General features: G+C 37.6%; 1 protein-coding gene across 4 annotated transcripts in view; it reads right to left on the bottom strand.

The window, feature by feature from the left end:
- The window catches only part of SOX5 (SRY-box transcription factor 5), a 1158063-nt gene that overhangs the window by 86350 nt on the left and 1049413 nt on the right, over nucleotides 1-22300 (bottom strand). For all 4 annotated transcript variants that reach the window (XM_040235353.1, XM_040235352.1, XM_040235351.1 and 1 more), the window contains one exon: nucleotides 6306-6452. In XM_040235353.1, the coding sequence (XP_040091287.1) occupies nucleotides 6306-6452 (147 nt within the window). The remainder of the gene's footprint in view (nucleotides 1-6305; nucleotides 6453-22300) is intronic.

Consider the following 22300-nt stretch of genomic DNA (forward strand, 5'->3'; position numbering starts at 1 on the left):
TTGTCCTGGGTTAAAATTCTTATGTACTTTAAAATAATTGCAAGTGGTAAGAAATACAATTTCAACTGCTTTCTTAAACTTTATATGATAGAAAATTCATGAAGGCTAATTTCCCAGAAGTGAAATTTAGGATAAAGTATAAACATATTTTTTAAACAGTATATAATCATAGCTATAGAAACACAATCCACTTTTCCGGTAGCACTAAATAAAGGGAGGTACTTGAAACCATACAATATGGTGGAATTCTAACATTACTGGAAAAATCAATCTTCACATCCAATCTGTGGAGTTCTATGAATATCCGAAACCATATACCTCAGAAAACAGTGTCTTTATCTTGGCAAGCTTTACGTCACTTTTATATTTGCCATGGTTTACCTAAGGAAGTGTCACAGCAAGTGCTCAATAAATCTTTGAATGCATGAATAAATAATGAGTAAATAAATAGATGCATAAACGAACGAGGATGACTGACATCAAAGACTTCACGACTATTCTATTTAGGGATTTGAGGAGTAGATATTTGGTAGGCTACAGTCCATAGGGTAGCAAAGAGTTGGACACGAATGAGCAAACAACACTCAGTATCAGTGATAAAAAGTTATCTAGTGGCCAAGAAAAACCCATCAGTTCTTTACAAGTGAACTATGTACTCTAAAGTCATAAAATGAAATGCCCTAATGTAAAGCATCATTATGAAACATGATGTGAAATCACATTAATAAATCATGGAGGAGAAATCTGGAATAATACTTTAGAGAGTTATTTGTGTGTGACAATGACTATGCTGCTACATTCACATATTTTTCTCAGTGTTAGCGTGTCCATGTGTAGTCTTCTCTTGTGTTGTTGGAAGAGGGTGCGTACTATGACCAGTGCATTCTCTTGGCAAAACTCTGTTAGCCTTTGCCCTGCTTCATTTTGTACTCCAAGGCCAAATGTGCCTGTTACTCCAGGTGTTTCTTGACTTCCTACTTTTGCATTCCAGTCCCTATAATGAAAAGGACATCTTTTTGTGTGTGTTAGTTCTAGAAGGTCTTGTAAGTTTTCATAGAACTGTTCAACTTCAGCTTTTTCAGCATTACTGGCTGGGGCACAGACTTGGATTACTGTGATATTAAATGGTTTGTTTTGGAAACAAACAGAGATCGTTCCGTTGTTTTTGACATTGCATCCAAGTACAGCATTTTAGAGTCCTTTGTTGACTGTGATAGCTACTCCATTTCTTCTAAGGGATTCTTGCCCACAGTAGTAGATATAATGGTCATCTGAGGTAAATTCACCCTTTCCAGTCCATTTTAGTTCGCTGATTCCTAAAATGTCGATGTTCAGTCTTGCCATCTCCTGTCTTGACCACTTCCAATTTGCCTTGATTCATGGACGTAACATTCCAGGTTCCTATACAATATTGCTCTTTACAGCATTGGACTTTACTTCCAACACTAGTCACATCCCCAACTGGGTATTGTTTTTGCTTTGGCTCCATCTCTTCATTCTTTCTGGAGTTATTTCTCCACTGATCTCCAATAGCATATTGGGTACCTACTGACATGGGGAGTTCATCTTTCAGTATCCTATCATTTTGCCTTTTCATACTGTACATAGGGTTCTCAAGTCAAGAATACTGAAGTGGTTTGCCATTCCCTTCTCCAGTAGACCATGTTTTGTCAGAACTCTCCACCATGACCCATCTGTCTTGGGTAGTCCTATGTGGCATGACTCATAGTTTCACTGAGTTAGACAAGGCTGTGGTCCATGTGATCAGGTTGGTTACTTTTCTGTGTTTGTGGTTTTCATTCTGTTTGCCTTCTGATGGAGAAGGATAAGAAGCTTATGGAAGCTTCCGGATGGGAATGACTCACTGAGGAGAAAGATGGGTTTTGTTGTGATGGGCTGGGCCATGCTCAGTTCAATTCAGTTCAGTTTAGTTGCAGAGCCATGTCTGACTCTTTGAGACCCCGTGAACCACAGCACTCCAGGCCTCCCTGTCCATCACCAACTCCTGAAGCCTACCCAAACTCACGTCGATTGAGTCAGTGATGTCATCCAACCAACTCCTCCTCTGTCGTCCCCTTCTCCTCTTGCTGTCAATCTTTCCCAGCATCAGGGTCTTTTCAAATGAGTCAGCTTTTCAAAGCAAGTGGCCAAAGTACTGGAGTTTCAGCTTCAACATCAGTCCTTCCAATGAACACCCAAGGACTGATCTCCTTTAGGATGGACTGGTTGGATCTCCTTGTGGTTCAAGGGACTCTCAAGAGTCTTCTCCAACACCATAGTTCAAAAGCATCAATTCTTTTAAAGTTGAAAGTTAAAGAAAGTTAAGTTGCTTTCCGACTCTTCGTGACCCCATGAATTGTAGCCCACCAGGCTCCTCTGTCCATCGGAATCTCCAGGCAAGAATACTGGACTGGTTTGCCATTTCCTTCTCCAGGGGACCTTCCCGACCTGGGGATCGAACGCAGGTCTCCTGCATTACAGGCAGACGCTTTAACCTCTGAGCCACAAGGGAAGCCCAACCAATGCTTTGGTGCTCAGTAAATCTTTAATCCAATTTTCTGTTGATTATATTCTTTGAAGCCAAAGATGGAGAAGCTCTATACAGTCAGCAAAAACAAGACTGGGAGCTGACTGTGGCTCAGATAATGAACTCCTTATTGCCAAATTCAGACTTAAATTTAGAAAGCGGGGAAAACCACTAGACCATTCTGGTATGACCTAAATCAAATCCTTTACAGTGGAAGTGACAAATAGATTCAAGGGGTTAGATCTGATAGACAGAGTGCCTGAAGAACTATGGACAGAGGTTCGTTACACTGAACAGGAGGCAGGAATCAAGACCATACCCAAGAAAAAGAAATGTAAAAAGGCAAAATAGTTGTCTGAGGAGGCCTTACAAATCGCTGTGAAAAGAAGAGAGGCAAAAGGCAAAGGAGAAAAGGAAAGATATACCTATTTGAATGCAGAGTTCCAAAGAATAGCAAGGAGAGATAAGAAAGCCTTCCTCAGTGATCAGTGCAAAGAAATAGAGGAAAACAATAGAATGGGAAAGACTAGAGATCTCTTCAAGAAAATTAGAGATACCAAGGGAACATGTCATGCAAAGATGGGCTCGATAAAGGACAGAAATGGTATGGACCTAATAAAAGCAGAATATATTAAGAAGAGGTGGCAAGAATACACGGAACTATAAGATGGTCATGACCCAGATGATCATGATGGTGTGATCACTCACCTACAGCCAGACATCCTGGAATGCGAAGTCAGGTGGGCCTTAGAAAGCATCACTACAAACAAAGCTAGTGGAGGTGATAGAATTCCAGTTGAGCTATTTCAAATCCTAAAAGATGACACTGTGAAAGTGCTGCACTCAATCTGCCAGCAAATTTGGAAAACTTAGCAGTGGCCACAGGAAAAGGTCATTTTCACTCTAATCCCAAAGAAAGGCAATGCCAAAGAATGTTCAAACTATCGCACAACTGCACTCATCTCACACTAGCAAAGCAATGTTCAAAATTCTCCAAGCAAGGCTTAAACAGTATGTGAACTGTAAACTTCCAAATGATCAAGCTGGATTTAGAAAAGGCAGAGGATCTAGAGATCAAATTGCTAACATCCACTGGATCATTGAAAAAGCAAGAGAGTTCCAGAAAAACATCTATTTGTGTTTTATTGGCTATAACAAAGCCTTTGACTGTGGGGATCACAACAAACTGTGGAAAATTCTTCAAGAGATGGGAATGCCAGACTACCTGACCTATCTCCTAAAAAAACTGTATGCATGTCAAAAGCAATAGTTAGAACTGGACATAGAACAACAGACTGGTACCAAATAAGGAAAGGAGTACATCAAGGCTGTATACTGTCACCCTGCTTATTTAACCTATATGCAGAGTACATCATGAGAAATACTGGGCTGGATGAAGCACAAGCTGGAATCAAGACTGCAAGGAGAAATATCAATAACCTCAGATATGCAGATGTCACCACCCTCATGACAGAAAGTGAGGAAGAACTAAAGAGATTCTTGAGGAAAGTGAACGAGGAGAGTGAAAGAGTTGGCTTAAAGCTCAACATTCAGAAAACTAAGATCATGGCATCTGGTCCCATCACTTCATGGCAAATAAATGGGGAAGCAGTGGAAACAGTGACAGATGTTATTTTTTTAGGGCTCCAAAAATCACTGCAGGTGGCTACTGCAGCCATGAAATTAAAAGATGCTTGCTCCTTGGAAGAAAAATTATGACCAATTTAGACAGCATATTAAAAAGCAGAGACATTACTTTGTCAACAAAGTTCTATGTAGTCAAACTATGGTTTTTCCAGTAGTCATGTATGGATGTGAGAGTTGGACTATAAAGAAAGCTGAGTGCTGAAGAATTGATGTTTTTGAACTGTGGTGTTGGAGAAGACTCTTGAGATTCCCTTGGACTGCAAGGAGATCCAACCAGTCCATCCTAAAGGAGATCAGTCCTGGGTATTCATTGGAAGGACTGATGTTGAAGCTGAAACTCCAATACTTTGGCCACATGATGCAAAATATCAACTCATTTGAAAAGCCCCATGGCTGGGAAAGATTGAATGCAGGAGGAGAAAGGGAAGACAGAGGATGAGATGGTTGGATAGCATCACCAACTCAATGGCCATGAGTTTGAGTAAGCTCTAGGAGTTGGTGATGGACAAGGATACCTGGTGAGCTACAGTCCGTGGGGTTGCAAAGAGTTGGACATGACTGAGTGACTGAATTTACTAACTGAATTGAGCCTGTACATGGAATACTTTGAAACTACTGTTCCATGGAGACACCAAAATATCACTGCTTTAAAATTAAATTATATTTAATAGATGTCACCATTTTTACCAAGTTTTAAAAACATGTTCTGCTGTGATTATATAGAAAAGCGCACCATGCCTCAAGAACACCTCAAGCACAGAACATGGAAGGTCCATTACACAGCTGAAAGAGTTCTTAAAAGTGGCTTATCATGTTTCCTAACATCACAGTAGCAAGTACATAATTTTCCTCTATATCTCTGTACATGTTGCTAGTGAATCATATCTAAGGTCCATGTCTAGGGTGAGTTATTATTCCAAATGTATTTATCTATTAGTATGAAAAAACAGACTTGGGGGGTGTGGGAAGATGGAGGCTGGAGGACACTTTCCCAACCCAACCGTTCTCTTTCCCAATTTCTATTCGGGATGAATACACTGACTATGAAAAGCATGTGCCAGGGCACTAGAGGAGGATTAAAAAACTCTAGGATTCTTTTTCTCTTTCAAAAATTTCTAGATTTTTTTCTCTGTGTATTTTTTCTATTGTTGTGACTACTCTAACCCTATTATTCTTCAGACATTTCAAGATGAATTCTTGAAATAAAGAGCAGAAGCAATTTTTTAGGTAATTCAGCAAAAGACAAATAGCATTATTTGGGGGGTAAATTCACTGTGTCAAGTTTTCTACTGTATGTTTTCTAACTGTTAATGTGTGATTATTTCCCTGAGCAATGTCTGAGAAAATTACTTCATAGATACTCTTTTTACTTTTTTACATAGGAAGTTTAATATACTCATATAGAATCATCTAGGTAAGAGCTTAAAAATCATGAAGAAATTTAAATTAGTTTTTCTGCTTCTTTATTTTCAGCCAAGAAACAAATTATTTGAAACCCCGGATCCTTTCCGAGGTTCTCTCAGGAAATGCATTCTTTGTCCTAAAAACAAAACTATTTCTAAATATTCTAACTTTTAACACTAGCATTATCTTTCTAATTGGCTGGATAATATGTCTGAAATTGTACCTATACTATATCACATAACCAGTTACTGATATTTAAATAAAACATTTTCTCTATGCTCCAGTCATACTCATATTTAAGGTCTATTTCAGTTCTCCTTTGGAACAATCTTTGCAGGTCCCTCACTGAAGGTATTAATAATACTTTTGTCCTAATAACTTAACATTCTTTCCCTGCAATTCCTTCTAAGACCTTATATAACAGAGTATGGGTATCTATTTTATAAGACTATAACAGTCTTGGTGACAGCACAACTACCTTTCCAATATTTGTATCACTCACATTTTCTACTACAGCTATCATGCATGTCCACGAATAAATGAGTGACTAAATGTTATGTGAGTAAATTTATAGGGACACAATCCTTACTGATTCTACTAACCATCGTTTCCTTGAAGATCTAGTATTTAGGCCAGTTACTGGTACATAATAGGTATTCAATACGTATCGTCAACTCTAAAAAGCAAACTCTAAACGCCAAAACAGGTAGCTTCTTCAAAGGGGTACCTTGCTTTTGGGTGGTGGGCTGTTTGTGCTCTTGTCTGTGTGAATGCTGGTAGGAGATACAGCAGCACCAAGGTTGCCTTGGGATACGCCTGGGAGCTTTCCTCCTGGAGATACCTGCATTGCAGCTAGCTGGGCAGCATATAACTGCTACAGGAGAGAGAGAGAGAGAAAAAATAAAAGGACTATCAGCAATGAAATAAATGCACCTCTCAGAAAGTACCTATAATCCTATAATAAGATGCGGTATTTTTCCTATGGGTATTTTTCTTTAGTGCCTTGGAATATTTAAAGATAGACACTGTCACTTCAACTTTCATGACTTACTTCTCAGGGGGAAAACAACATACACCACCCACAAGGAATTTTAGTTTCAGTATAACCGGGGATTCAAAGCAAGTAACAGTTATCCATATTTACTCTATACCAACATCAGTGTTAGTACTGTATCTCATGTTATTTGGTTAATAACTTTTCCCCCCTCTCTTTTAAAGTTTACGTAGTGTGTTACAAAAGAATGTAGGTTCATATACTAAATAAAGTTCTTACTATCCATATTGGTTTAAACTCTGTATGTTTCCCTTCTTCGACTTGCTGAAATGGACAACTGTCACAACTTTTTTCTGATTATTATTTGTGCAGAAATACAAAAAAGCCACTGGAAGGGAATGGAAGGAGACTATTTGAAGAACATTATTTAGTCAGTCTACCTCCATTGATTAAAATTAACTGGATGCTTGCCACAATGCCACTTTACTTCCTGATATATAAACATAAGCAAACTTGAGATAATCTTGAGGATTAAGGTTTTAAGGAATACTATCTAAAATGCATACTCTTTGACTAAGCCATCACTAAATTTTTCTTATTAAATAACCAGCAAAACTTCTTTGACAAGTACATTTAATAATAAGGGAAATTTTTACTTGAGAACTATAGCCATGTCATGTAGTATCTTAAAACAAGTAGGTTGCTTTCGATTCAGGAGTCACATCAAATGTTTAGATTAACACTCTTTCATCTCCATGTAGCAGTTTGGGAAAGTTAAAAAAATCTGATTGAAGAAGCAACTATCTATATATACACATATAAGTATTAATAAATAAGTATGTGTGTTAGTCACTCAGTCATGTCTGACTCTTTGTGACCCCATGGACTGTAGCCCAGCAGGCTCCTCTGTCCATAGAATTCTCCAGGCAAGAATACTGCAGTGGGTTGCTATTTCTTCCTCCAGTGGATCCTCTTGACCCAGATCTCCTGCACTGGTCTCCTGTTTCCTGCACTGCAGGCAGATTCTTTACTGTCTGAGCCAAGAGGGAAGCTTACAATAAATAAGTATACACACACTTACACATATGTATGTCTATATATGTATAAAATACAACACAATTTCTCCTTTCTTATTTGTCTTAAGAGTTCTTGGATAGCTTTTACTATGCAAGCTAGAACTTCTGTAATAAAAAGATTGATGCTAAAGATAAACCTCTCAAGGAAGAGTACTCTCAAATAGTTCTCTGGATTATCTTGGTTTTTCTCTGAAAGAAATGTGAAAGACTGAAACTGTTCAGGATAAACCAGAGACTCTGATAAGAGGGGTCTCTCTATAAATGAAATAATGAAAACTGAGAACTAGCATTTATTTACATGAAAACATATTTATCCTTTTTTCAGTTTTTAGCGACTTTGGTCTAAACAAAAACAGGACATTAAAATTATTTTAAAAATCATGACTTATTTTTTATGCAAACTAATGAAAAATACATTCCTGACAAAAGAAATTACAGAGAAGTATATTAATACTATCAATAATGACTGTTCCTCCCCCACATTATTTTGCATGAATTGGAATTATGTTATTTCTTATCCCCATCAGAAAAAAGAATAAGATTTAATTTATAAGGCTTTAATAGATTGGACTTCCCTGATAGCTCAGTTGGTAAAGAATCCGTCTGCAATGAAGGAGGCCCTGCTTCAATTCCTGTGTCGGGAAGATCCGCTGGAGGAGGGATAGGCTACCCATTCCAATATTCTTGGGCTTCCCTTGTGGCTCAGCTGGTAAAGAATCGGCCTGCAATGTGGGAGACCTGGGTTTGATCCCTGGGTTAGGAAGATCCCCTGGAAAAGGGAAAGGCTACCCACTCCAGTATTCTGGCCTGGAGAATCCCATGGACTCTATATAGTCCATGGGGCAGCAGAGTCAGACAGGACTGAGCAACTTGCACTTTTTAATATATTACCTCAGAAGTAAAAGGGTATGATGTCAAGTATGATGACTGACTCATTTGAAAAGACCCTGATGCTGGGAAAGATTGAGGGCAGGAGGAGAAGGGGATGACAGAGGATGAGATGGCTGGATGGCATCACCGACTCGATGAACATGAGTTTGAGTAAACTCTGGGAGTTGGTGATGGACAGGGAAGCCTGGTGTGCTTTAGTCCATGGGGTCACAAAGAGTCGGACATGACTGAGCGACTGAACTGAATTGATGATGACGGGGAGTGTACCATTTTCAAAGTATCAGAAATGACTCATTTCCCACACTTACATTAAAAACCTATGTATTAAGTTCTGCAATTCAGAAAGTAATTTCTTCTGTCATCATCCTGTACTGGTTTTGAAGCTATTAAGAAAATAACCAATATCCCAGGATATCATTTTGCAAATTAAAAATTTCCCAGTGTACTGAAATTTAAAATATCTGTATTTTAAAATACTGGTTGGCTAACCATAATACATATTGCAAATTTCACATTGTACTGTAAATGGTATCCTTATCTTTAAAATTACAGTGGCAATTACTTCTAGAAGCTAACAAAACATATTACTGGTTTAGTATACAAATATAAGATTGTTTAGTAATTACAAAAATGACATGGGATATTTTAACCTCTGTAGCTAAAAAGAAAATTGTGAACAAATTAGTTATTCAAAATTTAAATTTGATCATTACAAAATTATTGCAGAGTATTTGAAGAATAATGACTATTTGTATTATTTAATTAAATAGATGATTAATCACTTATGAATGGTGATTAAATGTTTAAACATCAATCACTACAGAAAGATTCAAAACTTCCAGGAAGTATTAGAACTATTATTAAAAATACAAGTATAAGTATGACTGAAACACTTGATTGAATTGAGTTTGGAGATGGTATATGCTTGGAATTTAAAAAAAAAATCTTGTATGTTCTTACCTCATTCAAATAAATGCAATATTTTGGTTTTACTTATTAATTAAGGTTTATCTGAATTAAACTGTCTTTAAAATTCCTGAGTAGAAAAGAAGATAAATTTTTAAAATACACGAGCCCAATTAAACACATATTTTTATCAGAATAGTATACTGGAAACACGCCGTTTTACAAAATATAGAGATAAAATAATTAATGATGATAAATCATAAGCTTACTCCTCAGTAAGGTTAACATTAAGTTATGGTTAACATTCAGTATAGTTAACATTAAGGAGCAATGCTTAATTCTCTCCTTTCTAATAGTTGGTTTTCGCTACGCAAGGGGCAGATATACAGAACCACATTTACTCAATTGTGATTAACTTTCCACCACAAACATCTAATTTTCTTAGTTTGACAAGGTTTGGAAATAGGAAATATCCATTTCCAACAAATTTTAATTTGTGTCAAATATATGTGCTCCTTGAATTTATGATATATTACAGAAATATAAAGAGGCTTCATTCTTACAGGATCTGATATACATTGGGCTTGCACAAATAAATAAACCTGAAGTTTTAATACTGCTGGGACCTAATTTGACCATTCACAAGTTAAAATAACTTTTCAGTAGATTTAAAGAGACTGACAGTGGTTTTCATACCTGGTTATATATCAAGGGTAGGCAACTTAAAAAATAAATGCTGCTGAGACTAATTTTAATTCAGCTTTGCAAAAACGTACATCCATTTGTTTATCCATTAAGATGGGTGTGTTGACCGATAATAAAACAAGAAAGTCAAGAGATGATTAGTATTTTATATCATTTATTCAAGCAGACTGGAGCATAATGATAGGTATCTGTACCACTGTGGTGTGTGTGTGTGCTCAGTTGTGTCTGACTCTGCGACCGCAGGGACTATGTCCCCGTGGACTGCCTGGCTTCTGTGTCCATGGGATGTTTCAGGAAAAATATTGTAGTGGGTTGTTATTTCCTACTCTAGGGGATCGTCCCAACCTAGGGACTGAACTCATGTCTCTACACTGGCAGGCAGATTCTTTACCACTAGCACCACCTGAGGTGAAGGAGGTATATAATCTCAGAATCACTGGCTGATCTTGTTGAGAGGGGAGGTGCATGGAATCTACAGGGACGTGAAAGCCACCTGAAGCAGCAAGCATCCCCTTAACCACAGGTCTCATTTACATACTATTAATATATGTAATAGTATGTAATATATAAAACAGTAATTTTAGTATGTATTACATAAAATAGTAATTTTATATAGATATAAGATTATATATATGGGCTTCCCTGGTGGTTCAGTGGTCAGTGAAGGAGCCGCAAGAGACGAGGGTTCAACCCCTGGGTGGGGAAGATCCCCTGGAGAAGGAAATGGCAACTCACTCCAGTATTCTTGCCTGGAGAATTCCATGAACAGAGGAGCCTGGCAGGCTACAGTCCATGGAGTCGCCGAAGAATTGGACAAGACTGAAGCGACTGAGCACACGTGCACATAATTATATATAAATGAACATGTTTAAAAACAAAACTGGCTCACGTTTCTCTTTAAAGGATAGCAGACAAAACCTGGAGTTAAATATAAGGATTATTATAATAAGTGTACTTTTATGAAAAACAGTTAAGTTGTTCTTAACATCAGAAGGAAGTTGAGAGGTTCTAAGCATAAAAAGCTGAAGCTTAAAGAGAACACTCAGGTCATGAGGTTAACCAGACTGACAGGAAAACACTTTTTTACCTTGAAGAATAACTTGACCCTTATCTGGAAACAAATATGTTAAGGACTTGGTTTGATCTCTAAAACTCCCTGATCCCACAGACCGTTAGCGTTTCTATTTTTTATATGACTTAAACTATTGTATTCTTATTCCCTTTCCCTTCCCTATCCCTACACCTACTTCAGACAATGATTTTCTTTTTTAATGGAGACAATGATGTACAATTAGGTTGGAATCTATTCACTGGTTACTTAGGGTCTTAGTGTTCATGTGTTCATAAGTATGTTTATCTATATCTACCAATACATAAAAGGAACTCTCACTTTTGCCTCAAATTGTTCCTTAAAATTACACCTTTGTATCTTGAGCATTTTAAGCCGCTTCAAGGGCCACTTACTTTTGGAGGGAGCGTTAAAAGGAAGGCAAGTGTTAGTCGCTTCGTTGTGTCTGACTCTGCAACCTCACAGACTGCAGCCCACCAGGCTCCTCTGTCCATGGGACTCTCCAGTCAAGAATACTGGAGTGGGTTGCCATTTCCTTCTCCAAGGGATCTTCCGGATTCAGGGATGGAATCCAGGTCTCCTGCATTGCAGGTAGATTCTTTAGCGTCTGAGCCACCACAGCAAACCACAATTCTAATCCCAACTCTCAACTAGTGATCTTGAGTGACCACTCTGAACCACAATTTCTTAATCTGCAAATTCAGGGATAAATAAAACTAACCTGACATGGTTACTGTGAGAAATACATCACAAAATGTGTACAATACACTCAGAAAAACACATGGTGAAAAATGCTTGATCAATAAGTAACAAGTCATAATTATTCATGGATTAATTATACCAAATGGGCTTCCCAGTGGCTCAGTGGTATGGAATCCACCTGCCAAGGCAGGAGATGCAGGTTTGATCTCTGGGTCAGTAAGATCCCCTGGACAAGGAAATGGCAGCTCTGCTCCCGTATGCTTGCCTGGAAAATTCCATGGACAGAGGAGTTTGGCGGGCTGCATTTCCTGGGGTCGCAAAGAATTGGACACAACTGAGCGACTAAGCATGCACGCCATTATACCAAGTAAGAAACTAGGCAACATTTACATGCTAACCTCCTACTACATACTCTGGACTGTGTTAGGTACAGTGGAGGATACAGAAAATGTATAAACATGGTTTCTTCCCTAGGTCAACACTGGTCAACATAAAATATTGGGACTGTAAGTATACTGCAACTGTGTGCCACTGTTAAAGGCATGCCAAAAAAAAGGAAATGACTCAGGGCATTCTGATATGTTTTCATTATAGAGGTGTAGCTAAGCTGAGCATAAAAAGAGAGGTGGGACTGTGTACCACTTAAAGCAAGGTCCAGGAGCAGGAATGAGTAGACTGTCACAAGGGAATAGACAGCATGATGTGGATGGCAAATGTGAGCACAGGGGTGGTAGCAGGACAATGACCTAACTGAGTGCAAACCTTGGGAAGAAGAAAATAGTTCTGGGTTTAGGCTAAATTCAACTTACAGAAAATCCTGAAATATAAGCAAAATAGTTTAAACTTAATATGTAGGCAAGAGAAAGCCACTGAAAGCTTGTGAGCAATCAGTTTGATGGTTTAAAATAGAATAAAGAGAAGACAAGAGTTACAGAGGTTATCAAAATTTACGAGTGGTAATTTGAATGACAGTTTAAGTAACAGCTGTGAAAATGAAAAGGGAAAAAAAACTGATTCCATGATTTGAGTGAACAGTGCTAATACACTGCGCAACCACTTAGTATTGTTTTTGCTAAATTAATTGTTTAATATTATTTTAGAAGTAGAATCTTTTTCTCCAACTGAAATTTCATATCAAACAATGATACATAAAAGTGGCATACTATATCTATAAATGATTTTTATATATTTTCAATATTTAATTAAATGAGACCAATGATGTTGTTTTAATCTATCACAAGAATTTAAACAGGAACAAGGCTGAAAGTTGAAGTTGTTTATCATACTTGGTGACTGAGAAAGCTCTCACTCAGAAATTAGAAGTAGTAACTTCTAAACTTGCACATAAACAAACACATACAGCCCTAAATCTTCAAAAAGAACATCACAGAGCTAAAAATTGCCTTATTAAGAGAATTTTGAAGCTCAAACATGTAGAGAAATGGCACAATTATTTTTTTAAGTGCAGTGACTTAAATCTGGCAATAAAAGTTAATATGTCTATAATGTGTTAACTATTTTGATTAGAAATTTTAAAATGTGTGTGTTGTGGTTTATTATGATTTTAAAAATTGATATTCCTAAAGCTTAAATCTAACCTGAGAGATTCACATTTAGATATGATATGTCTGACAATCATGTTTGTTTTTTTAAGGGAAGGGACATAGAGTTAACATTTGTGAGGAAAATATTCAGAAAGCAATTTCAAGGCTCCATAAGTGTTATCTTTATGGCTTAATTTCAGCTTCTTAATGTAACTTAAATGTGGAGTTTAAAGAGAAACTAATGTACTGAAGAAAATCTTTCAAAACATATCAGCATGTTTCGATGTGAATAAATTTGCTTTGTACATTATTTTTCATAATGTTTCTTCACAGAAAATTATCAAAGCAACTTGAGTTTAAACATGGACTTCTTGCTTTAATACCATAGGCTCTTTTTTTTTTTTATGTTTTTCAAGCACATTGCATGAAAAACATGATAGACCTAGATTCCAGGGCAAAAGTGCAAACAGAAAATCCATGCCACATATATAAAAATTTACAATTTACAAATCAAGCTAATGAAGTATTTAATAAAATATGGTTCATTCTCTCATCTGGACAAACATACCTTCAAAATAGCTGGGTACAAATGAATACCAGAATGAGATACCGCTTCACAACCTATGAGGACAGTTATCATTAAAAAAAAAAAGAAATAACAAGTAGTGGTGAGGACGTGGAGAAATTGGAATCCTTGAGCCTTTATGTTGGGAATGTGAAATGGTGTAGCTGCTTTTGGAGAACACTATGGCAATTCTTCAGAACGAAACAATTACCATATGATCCAAAACCAAGTCTCTTCTGGATATATATTTCAACTGAAAGTGGGACCTGAAACAGATATTTTTATACCCACGCTCACAGCAGCATTGGTCACAATTAGCCAACAGGTGGAAGAGATCCAAGTGCCCATCAAGGGAGGATTGGATAAGCAAAGTGTGTAATCTGCATAGAATGGAATGTCATTCAGCCTTCAAAAGTATGGGAATTCTGACAAATGCTATAAATGAATAAACCTTCAAGACACTATGCAAAGGGAACTAAGCCAATGATAAAAGGCCAAATACTGTATGATTCCTCTTATATGAGGTACCTAGAGTAGTCAATTTCAGAGACATAAAGACCAGTGGTTCCCAGATGCTGAGGGTGGACTGGGGAAGTGAAAAGGGATATAACTGCTTAATAGCTACAGAATTTCTATTTGGGAAGATGAGAAAATTCTGGAGATGGACGGTCAGTTTGGCTGCATAACAATGTGAATGTACTTCATGCCAATGAAACACACATTTAAAAATGGCTAAGATGGCAAATTCTATGTTATACATATTTTCCCCTCCATGAACTAGTATGATCTGGAGGGCAGATGTGAATTTAGATTCCTGCTCTCCTTGGTGTTTCAAGACTGGGCCCACAGCTTGCACTCCCCCTGTTCTAGCTCCCAACTCCACTCAAGAGAAGATAAATGGCTTTGTTCTAGATGGGACAGATTTCTTGGCTGTGATTGTCGTTTAAAGCACTATAAGATGGCACCCAGCTACAGTCCTACTGAATAGAAGTTTTTAAGGAAGTTTCAACAGAAAGTTAGAATGGAGAGATATTCCAGGTAAGTGAACATAACATGTAAAGTTGTGGGGCAGAACTCTAGGATACAGAAGAAAAAAGATCTGTCTTCTTCCACGTAGCATGTTTTTGAGGTTCCTTTGTGTTATAGCATGTATAAGTATTCTGCTCCATTATACTGCTGAATGGCACTCATTTGCATTGGCATACCATATTTGCTTATCTGCTTATCCAGTTGATGGACATTTTGTTTGTTTACAATCTTAGGTTATCAAGAATAGTCCCTCTATGAATCTAAAGGGCTTCCCAGGTAGCCCTAGTGGTAAAGAATCTATCTTTGCAGGAGAAGCAAGAGATGAGGGTTCAATTCCTGGGTTGGGAAGATCCTCTGGGGTAGGAAATGGCAACCCACTCCAGTATTCTTACTTGGGAAAGCCCATGGACAGAGAAGCCTGGCAGGCTATGGTCCATGGTGTTGCAAAGCATCAGACACAACTGAGCACAAGGATATAGAGATGGTAAGTTAATGTTTACTTTGTCAAGAAACTGCCAAACTTTCTAAAGTGGCTGAACCTCTCTGTATTCTAACTAGCACTGTGTTATCATCAATTTTTTGGTACTGTCTATCTTTTTTGATCACAAGTATTCTAGTAGAAGTGAAGTGGTACCTTATTGTGGTTTTAATTTGCATTTCCCTAGAGACTGATGATATTGAACACCTTTTTCATGTACTTATTAGCGATTTTTAAAAAATCTTCTTTCTTTAAAATTTACTTTTAGGGTTTTTTTTTTTGGCAGCCCCTCATGCCATGAGGGATCTTAGTTTCCCTACCATGGATTGAATCGGAATCCCCTGCACTGGAAGCTCAGAATCTTAGCTGCTGGACCACCTAGGAAGGCCCATTATTAGTCATTTCTATGGCTTCTTTGTAAAATGTTTATTCAGATCATTTGCTCTTTTAAAAAGTTGGGTTTTTTTTTATCATTCAGTTGTAAGGGTTCTTGAAATTTGAATTTAACTTCAAAGAATAAAACCTATCAGACTGAGAATGTCCAGTTTAATAGCAGTGTATAGCTATTATCAAAAGGTCCATAATGATAAACAATATGATGACAACAAAAAGTAATACAATTAAACATATTTTCCTCTCATCTGATTTTTCTATTTATATACTTACACAATAATAATTTTTAAATTTTCAAAAACTGTAGTAGAGAAGTGCAATAAACATTTTAAAAGACCATGCACTCTTTGTATCCATCAAGGAATACTAGCATGCCAAAGTGAGTTCTGAAAGTTGATAACTTTTATTAACCACTAAGACTTCTCAGAAAATGAAGATCATGGCATCCGGTCCCATCACTTCATGGGAAATAGATGGGGAAACAGTGGAAACAGTGGCAGACTTTATTTTGGGGGGGTCCCAAATCACTGCAGATGGTGCTTGCAGCCATGAAATTAAAAGATGCTTACTCCTTGGAAGAAAAGTTATGACCAACCTAGATAGCATATTCAAAAGCAGAGACATTACTTTGCTGACTAAGGTCCGTCTAGTCAAGGCTATGGTTTTTCCTGTGGTCATGTATGGATGTGAGAGTTGGACTGTGAAGAAGGCTGAGCACCGAAGAATTGATGCTTTTGAACTGTGATATTGGAGAAGACTCTTGAGAGTCCCTTGGACTGCAAGGAGATCCAACCAGTCCATTCTGAAGGAGATCAGCCCTGGGATTTCTTTGGAAGGAATGATGCTAAAGTTGAAATTCCAGTACTTTGGCCACCTCATGCGAAGAGTTGACTCACTGGAAAAGACTTTGATGCTGGGAGGGATTGGGGGCAGGAGGAGAAGGGGACGACAGAGGATGAGATGGCTGAATGGCATCACGGACTTGATGGACTTGAGTCTGAGTGAACTCCTGGAGTTGGTGATGGACAGGGAGGCCTGGCGTGCTGTGATTCATGGGGTCACAAAGAGTCAGACACGACTGAGCAACTGAACTGAACTGAACTGAACTGAACTGAAGACTTCTGAGGTGGTGGTAGTGGTAAAGAAACTGCCTGCAATGCAAGAGACTTGGGTTCAATCCCTGGGTCTGGAAGATCCCTGGAGATCTTCCTGGCAACCTACTCTGGTATTCTTGCCTGGAGAATCCCACGAATAGAGGAGCCTGGCCAGCTTCAGCCCATGGGGTTGCAAAGAGTCAGACTCAACTGAAGTGACTTGGCATGGACAAGGTGACTGCTGGAAGAAAATGATGACTATATAATTAGAGTTGACAGCCAGCTCTAAAGACTGAGACTCTCTGTCAAGTCTGTGTGAGGGTGAAAGGCTTGGGGTAGCGAGGAGATGTTTAGAGTTGCCTGCTCACAACTTTCTCGGCAGTTAACCCATGTAAGTGCGGTGGGGGCTGTGGAGTGAGGCATTACTGCTATTACTTCACCAGATCCACCACAGGCCCTGGGAGAAACGGACTGAAAGAAAGGCACCTGGAGGGATTTGGGCGGAATTTTCACTTCACCTCCAGTCTAGTGTTCCAGTTCAGGAGTTATTCTCAAGGGGGCAATGGGAGTGATAGTCTGTGTCCATCACAGTCACTTCTAGAAGCAAGTTTAAATAAGTTTACAGAATGTGGAAGATCCAGGATTTGGACACAGTTCCTCACAAAACTAGAAGAAAAAAAAGAAATGTATCAAATGGAAAGAAAAAAGTAAATTCAGACTTAGTACAGATTTGCAGAAATGAAGGATCAATTCAGTTCAGTTCCGTCACTCAGTCATGTCCGACTCTTTGTGACCCCATGGACTGCAGCATGCCAGGCTTCCCTGTTCATCACCAACTCCCAGAGCTTACTCAAACTCATGTCTACTGAGTTGGTGATGCCATCCAACCAACTCATCCTCCACTAATAGCATATCAATGGTTCATAATTTAAAAAAAAATAAATGATTTGAAGCTGTTGAAATATCAGAGTTTCATTAGCATGTTAAGCAAGGAAATAACTTGAGTGGATATAGTCTTCAAAAGGCTGGGTGGTCAGGGGACATGCGAAGGTGAGTTCAGGATTACAGGAAGAAGACAAGCCACTAGGGGAAAATAACTGTTATCCACCTCAGGAAAGGAATATTTTGCCTTCACAGAAAACAAGTAAGCCACTAGGAAAACACGTCTGAGGAAATAATGGGGCTGGCTGGCAAGGGCTCCAAGACAGAAACTACTGCTATCATGACCCACATCTCCTGAAATACACTACTCCTGGGTGATATGACTTTGAAAAATTAGAATAGAAAAGTAAAATATTATGTCTGGCTGTAGTGTGATTTTTCTATTAAAAAAACTATAGTGAATACATGTACAAAAGCGATATTATCTATGTAATGCTGTTATCACCAAATATTAATACATAGATGAGCTTTGTTATTTTATCCCAAATTTGTTTTCACTCAGTGTGATACCTGGAAAGAATATGGAGCTATCAAAGAGGGATATAGCATTGAGAGGGTGTGAGGATGGCATCCTGCTAAAAATTAAAGAACACATTTGAACTTCCTTAAATCTTAACACCTTTTTCACAGGTAGGATGCTCTCATGCTGTTTCACTGCAGATACTGAAGCATATAAATAAGAAACACTTCAAATGAAACAGATTTTAAAAGGCTTTCTTCCTTTTATTACACACCAATAAGTCTTGAATAGCTTGAAAAACATTTTGACTTTTATAATTGAAGAAGTTCCTTAAAGAACCAAATATGTATGCAAGAGTCAGGAAAGAAAATACCAACTGATAGTTTATCTCTTTCTCTCTCACTCCTTTCTTGTTTTTTTCCTACTCCACAAGCCATCTTCATGTACTGCACAGTAATCCATTACAATATGTTCCAACATCTGCCTCCCCATATGATGTATAACCTATTCGCTTGACCCTTTTTATGCTGCTCCAGACTTGCCATTCATTATTGTGGGAAGATGAACACTCTGCATCTATTCCTGAGGTCACCAACCAGTAAATACATCTCCATTTGGCAAGGTAAGGACGACACTGGCTGGATAGCTCTTCAAATCTTTTCTATATCAGTGACTATACTCATATGTTTAATTAGTTTACTTTATGGGAATAAAACACTGTTGAAATTCCTTTCAAAGTAACAATAAAAAATGTTTCTCAGGGGTAAAAATCTTTTGTTTCCAAGAATTCACCATTAAATACAGAAAAGCTGAGTATTATAAGAAAGATTTTTTTAAAGCAGACACTTATCTTTGACTAAGCTCATCACTGTGAAATTACTGTTTGTTGTTATCCCCATAGATTGAAGGGGGTGTATAATAGCAATCAAAACATTAAAAAGAGTATTTTGACTCAATACAAAAAGAAAATGAGTGCTAGTTCATATCAAATTAGACTATATATATATATATACACATATATATGTACGTACATATAATCTTTTATATTAAACAGAGTCACTTCCAGAATGTATACTTGCTGGACGCTTGGAAACAGTTTGCACGTTTGGGAAAGGAAGTGCAAGATCTATGATTTTCTCAGCGACTATGATGTAACATCCACTTTGCTAGAAGTCTTCATGCTATTTCAGAGATCACCATAACAATTCTGTATGTTCAACAGGGAAATGAAAGCTCCTCAATTGTCCAAGTTAAATAAGTAATGATGTCAGTATTCCTTAAAATTCTCTCTTCTACTGTGTATCATATAAACTTCCCATATGTGTAGCAATGTTACTACATGAGACTTCAGGTGATAAACTTATATCCCTCCCTGTTAGCCACAGGTAACGAGGATTTTTCCTAAGTTCTGAGTCAAAGACAGTTTTCAAGACCAGGAGTTAAAGTCTTTAAGAGTAAGAAACTTCTTTAATCTCTAGTGATGGAACTCTACCATCCCTGAAGAAAGCACACAACCACTAAAGATGTTTTTTGTCCTCCGTGTCTGTGTATGCAAAGTCGCTTTAGTCGTGGTCTGACTCTGCAATCCCATGGACTGTAGCCGGCCAGGCTCTTCTGTCCAAGGGATTCTCTGGATAAGAATACTGGCCTGGGTTGCCATGCCCTCCTTGAGGGGATCCTGCTGATGCAGGGATCAAATCCATTTCTTTTTATGTTGCAGGCAGGTTCTTTACCACTAATGCTGCCTGGGAAGCCCACCAAGTCTTACTGGAGTGCATGTATATGTGTAAATCACTGCTAGTACTAACAGACAACACGTATCATGGGCTAAATTTTAAAAAACTCTTCCTATAGATTTCCCCTTATATTTTCCCTCATTTACTTCATTATAAACCTTTAATATTAAGAAAATATTGCATATTGTTATTAGTGTTGGTTGAGTACCTACATTAAGATGAATTAGCTTAAATTTCAAAAGAAATCTACATACAGAATGATAATAGCAGCAGCAAAAATAATCATAATAGCTCGAGTTTATAGGAAGTTTACAGTGTGCCAGGCCCAGGCCATGTCTCTCTGAACTTTCTCAACAGCCTTAGGAAATACATTACTGTTTTGTAGAGGAGGACACTGAAGTTCACAGAAATTAAAAGTTGTTTGTCCAAAGTCACAGAGGTAAGCTGAGTTTAAAATCCAAATTTGTTATTAGCGCCTATAATGCTTAACCTCTGTGCCTTATGAAGCTCTTTTCTGGTCATTTAAACACAGTAGTTGGCTCTGAGGCTTTGGAGTAAAGTTATGAACAAGCCCGGGGAGGGCAATTCTAATAGTACTTCTGACAGAGACCGGGCTCTTCTGCTGGTAACTACATTGGTACAGAGGTAGGGTGGGAAGGGAGTGAGAAGTCCCAGGGAACATTTTCCCTAGCATTTTCATCCTCTTCCTTCCACTTGGCCAGTGAATCTTAACACTGCTTCAGTTTGGTTTTCTACTCAATTCATAGGGGAGAATGAATTTAAGAGACAGGGAAAGAGGAGAACATTTCAGAAACAGCTATAATATGATCAGACAGACCAAGAAAGTCTTCCCTCTCAACATGATTCCTTGGAGATCAGAAGGGTGCTATGGTGTGACTACATACATGGAGCAGAAAAAAGTACTGGCTGAAGAACCTTGGGGTAGGAGAGAAAAAGACAAGTAAACGGAAGGTTAGAGAAACTCCAGTGTCAGGGGAGAGGTGTCTGGAAAGGTAGGTGGGAATTTGGAACAGTTTAGGAAGAGGAATGACGTAACTAGATTTGCATTTCCAGGAGGTTAGTCTGTGTACAATATGAAGAACTGACTGGAAGATTCTGATTCACCCATACCCCACTTTTAACTAAAATGACATTTATCTAATTACTTTTTTACGTGATTTAAAATTGATTCAAAATAAATTATAGAATAAATTTGGATATAAAATTTTCAACATTCTGAGTCTCATCCTTATTTAAATACTTGCTCTTTCCTGTATAATTTATGTTGTTATTGTTGCTTAATCACTAAGTAATGTCTAACTCTTAGGACCCCAAGGACTATAGTCTGCCAGGCTCCTCTGGCCATGGGATTTCCCAGGGAAGAATACTCGAGTGGGTTGCCATTTCCTTCTCCAGGGGATCTTCTCAACCTGGGATCAAACCCATGTCTCCTGAATTGGCAGGTGGGTTCTTTACTACTGAGCCACCAGGGAAATCCTGTATAATTTATACTAAAAATTTAATCTTATTTTTAAAGCTTTGTATTTTGCTTTAATTCTTAGTCACTAACCTTGATTTTCCTAGACCATTTAAAAATATAAAAACTATATATTTAAAATTAGCTATTAATATTTGCAGTACCCAAAACACATATTACTCTTAAATCAATTAAAATAACAAAAATAAACCTTGCATTTAGAGTGCATTTTGACTTTCATTATCTCCTCTGATCACAAATGGCCTCCTTTTCAATTGTGCAGGACATGTTTCTCATATGTCATTGAAGTAGTTCAGAGGAATAATCAAGTATAACTTCTACTTTCCTGCCTTACATTGATTGATTCTTTCAATATTTATTTATAGGGCACCTATTATGCACCAAACACTGTTTCAGACCCTTAGAACATATCAATAAACAGAGATCCTAGTCTTTATGAAAAAAAAATAATGTTTTTCCCTAAGAAGAATTATAAGTCTTCAATCTTCTGTTATATCGGTCCAGAAGTTGTCTCTTATTTCTCCATATTATACTATATATTACTTATGATTATTACAATTGATAATTTATATATTCCTGATTTCTAATATTGAAAAATACTGTTTTTGAAAGAAATGAAGTCATTCTTAAAAGTAATAAT

This window comes from Oryx dammah, unplaced genomic scaffold, assembly GCF_014754425.2.
Source record: "Oryx dammah isolate SB20612 unplaced genomic scaffold, SCBI_Odam_1.1 HiC_scaffold_29, whole genome shotgun sequence".
NCBI classification, from domain to species: domain Eukaryota; kingdom Metazoa; phylum Chordata; class Mammalia; order Artiodactyla; family Bovidae; genus Oryx; species Oryx dammah.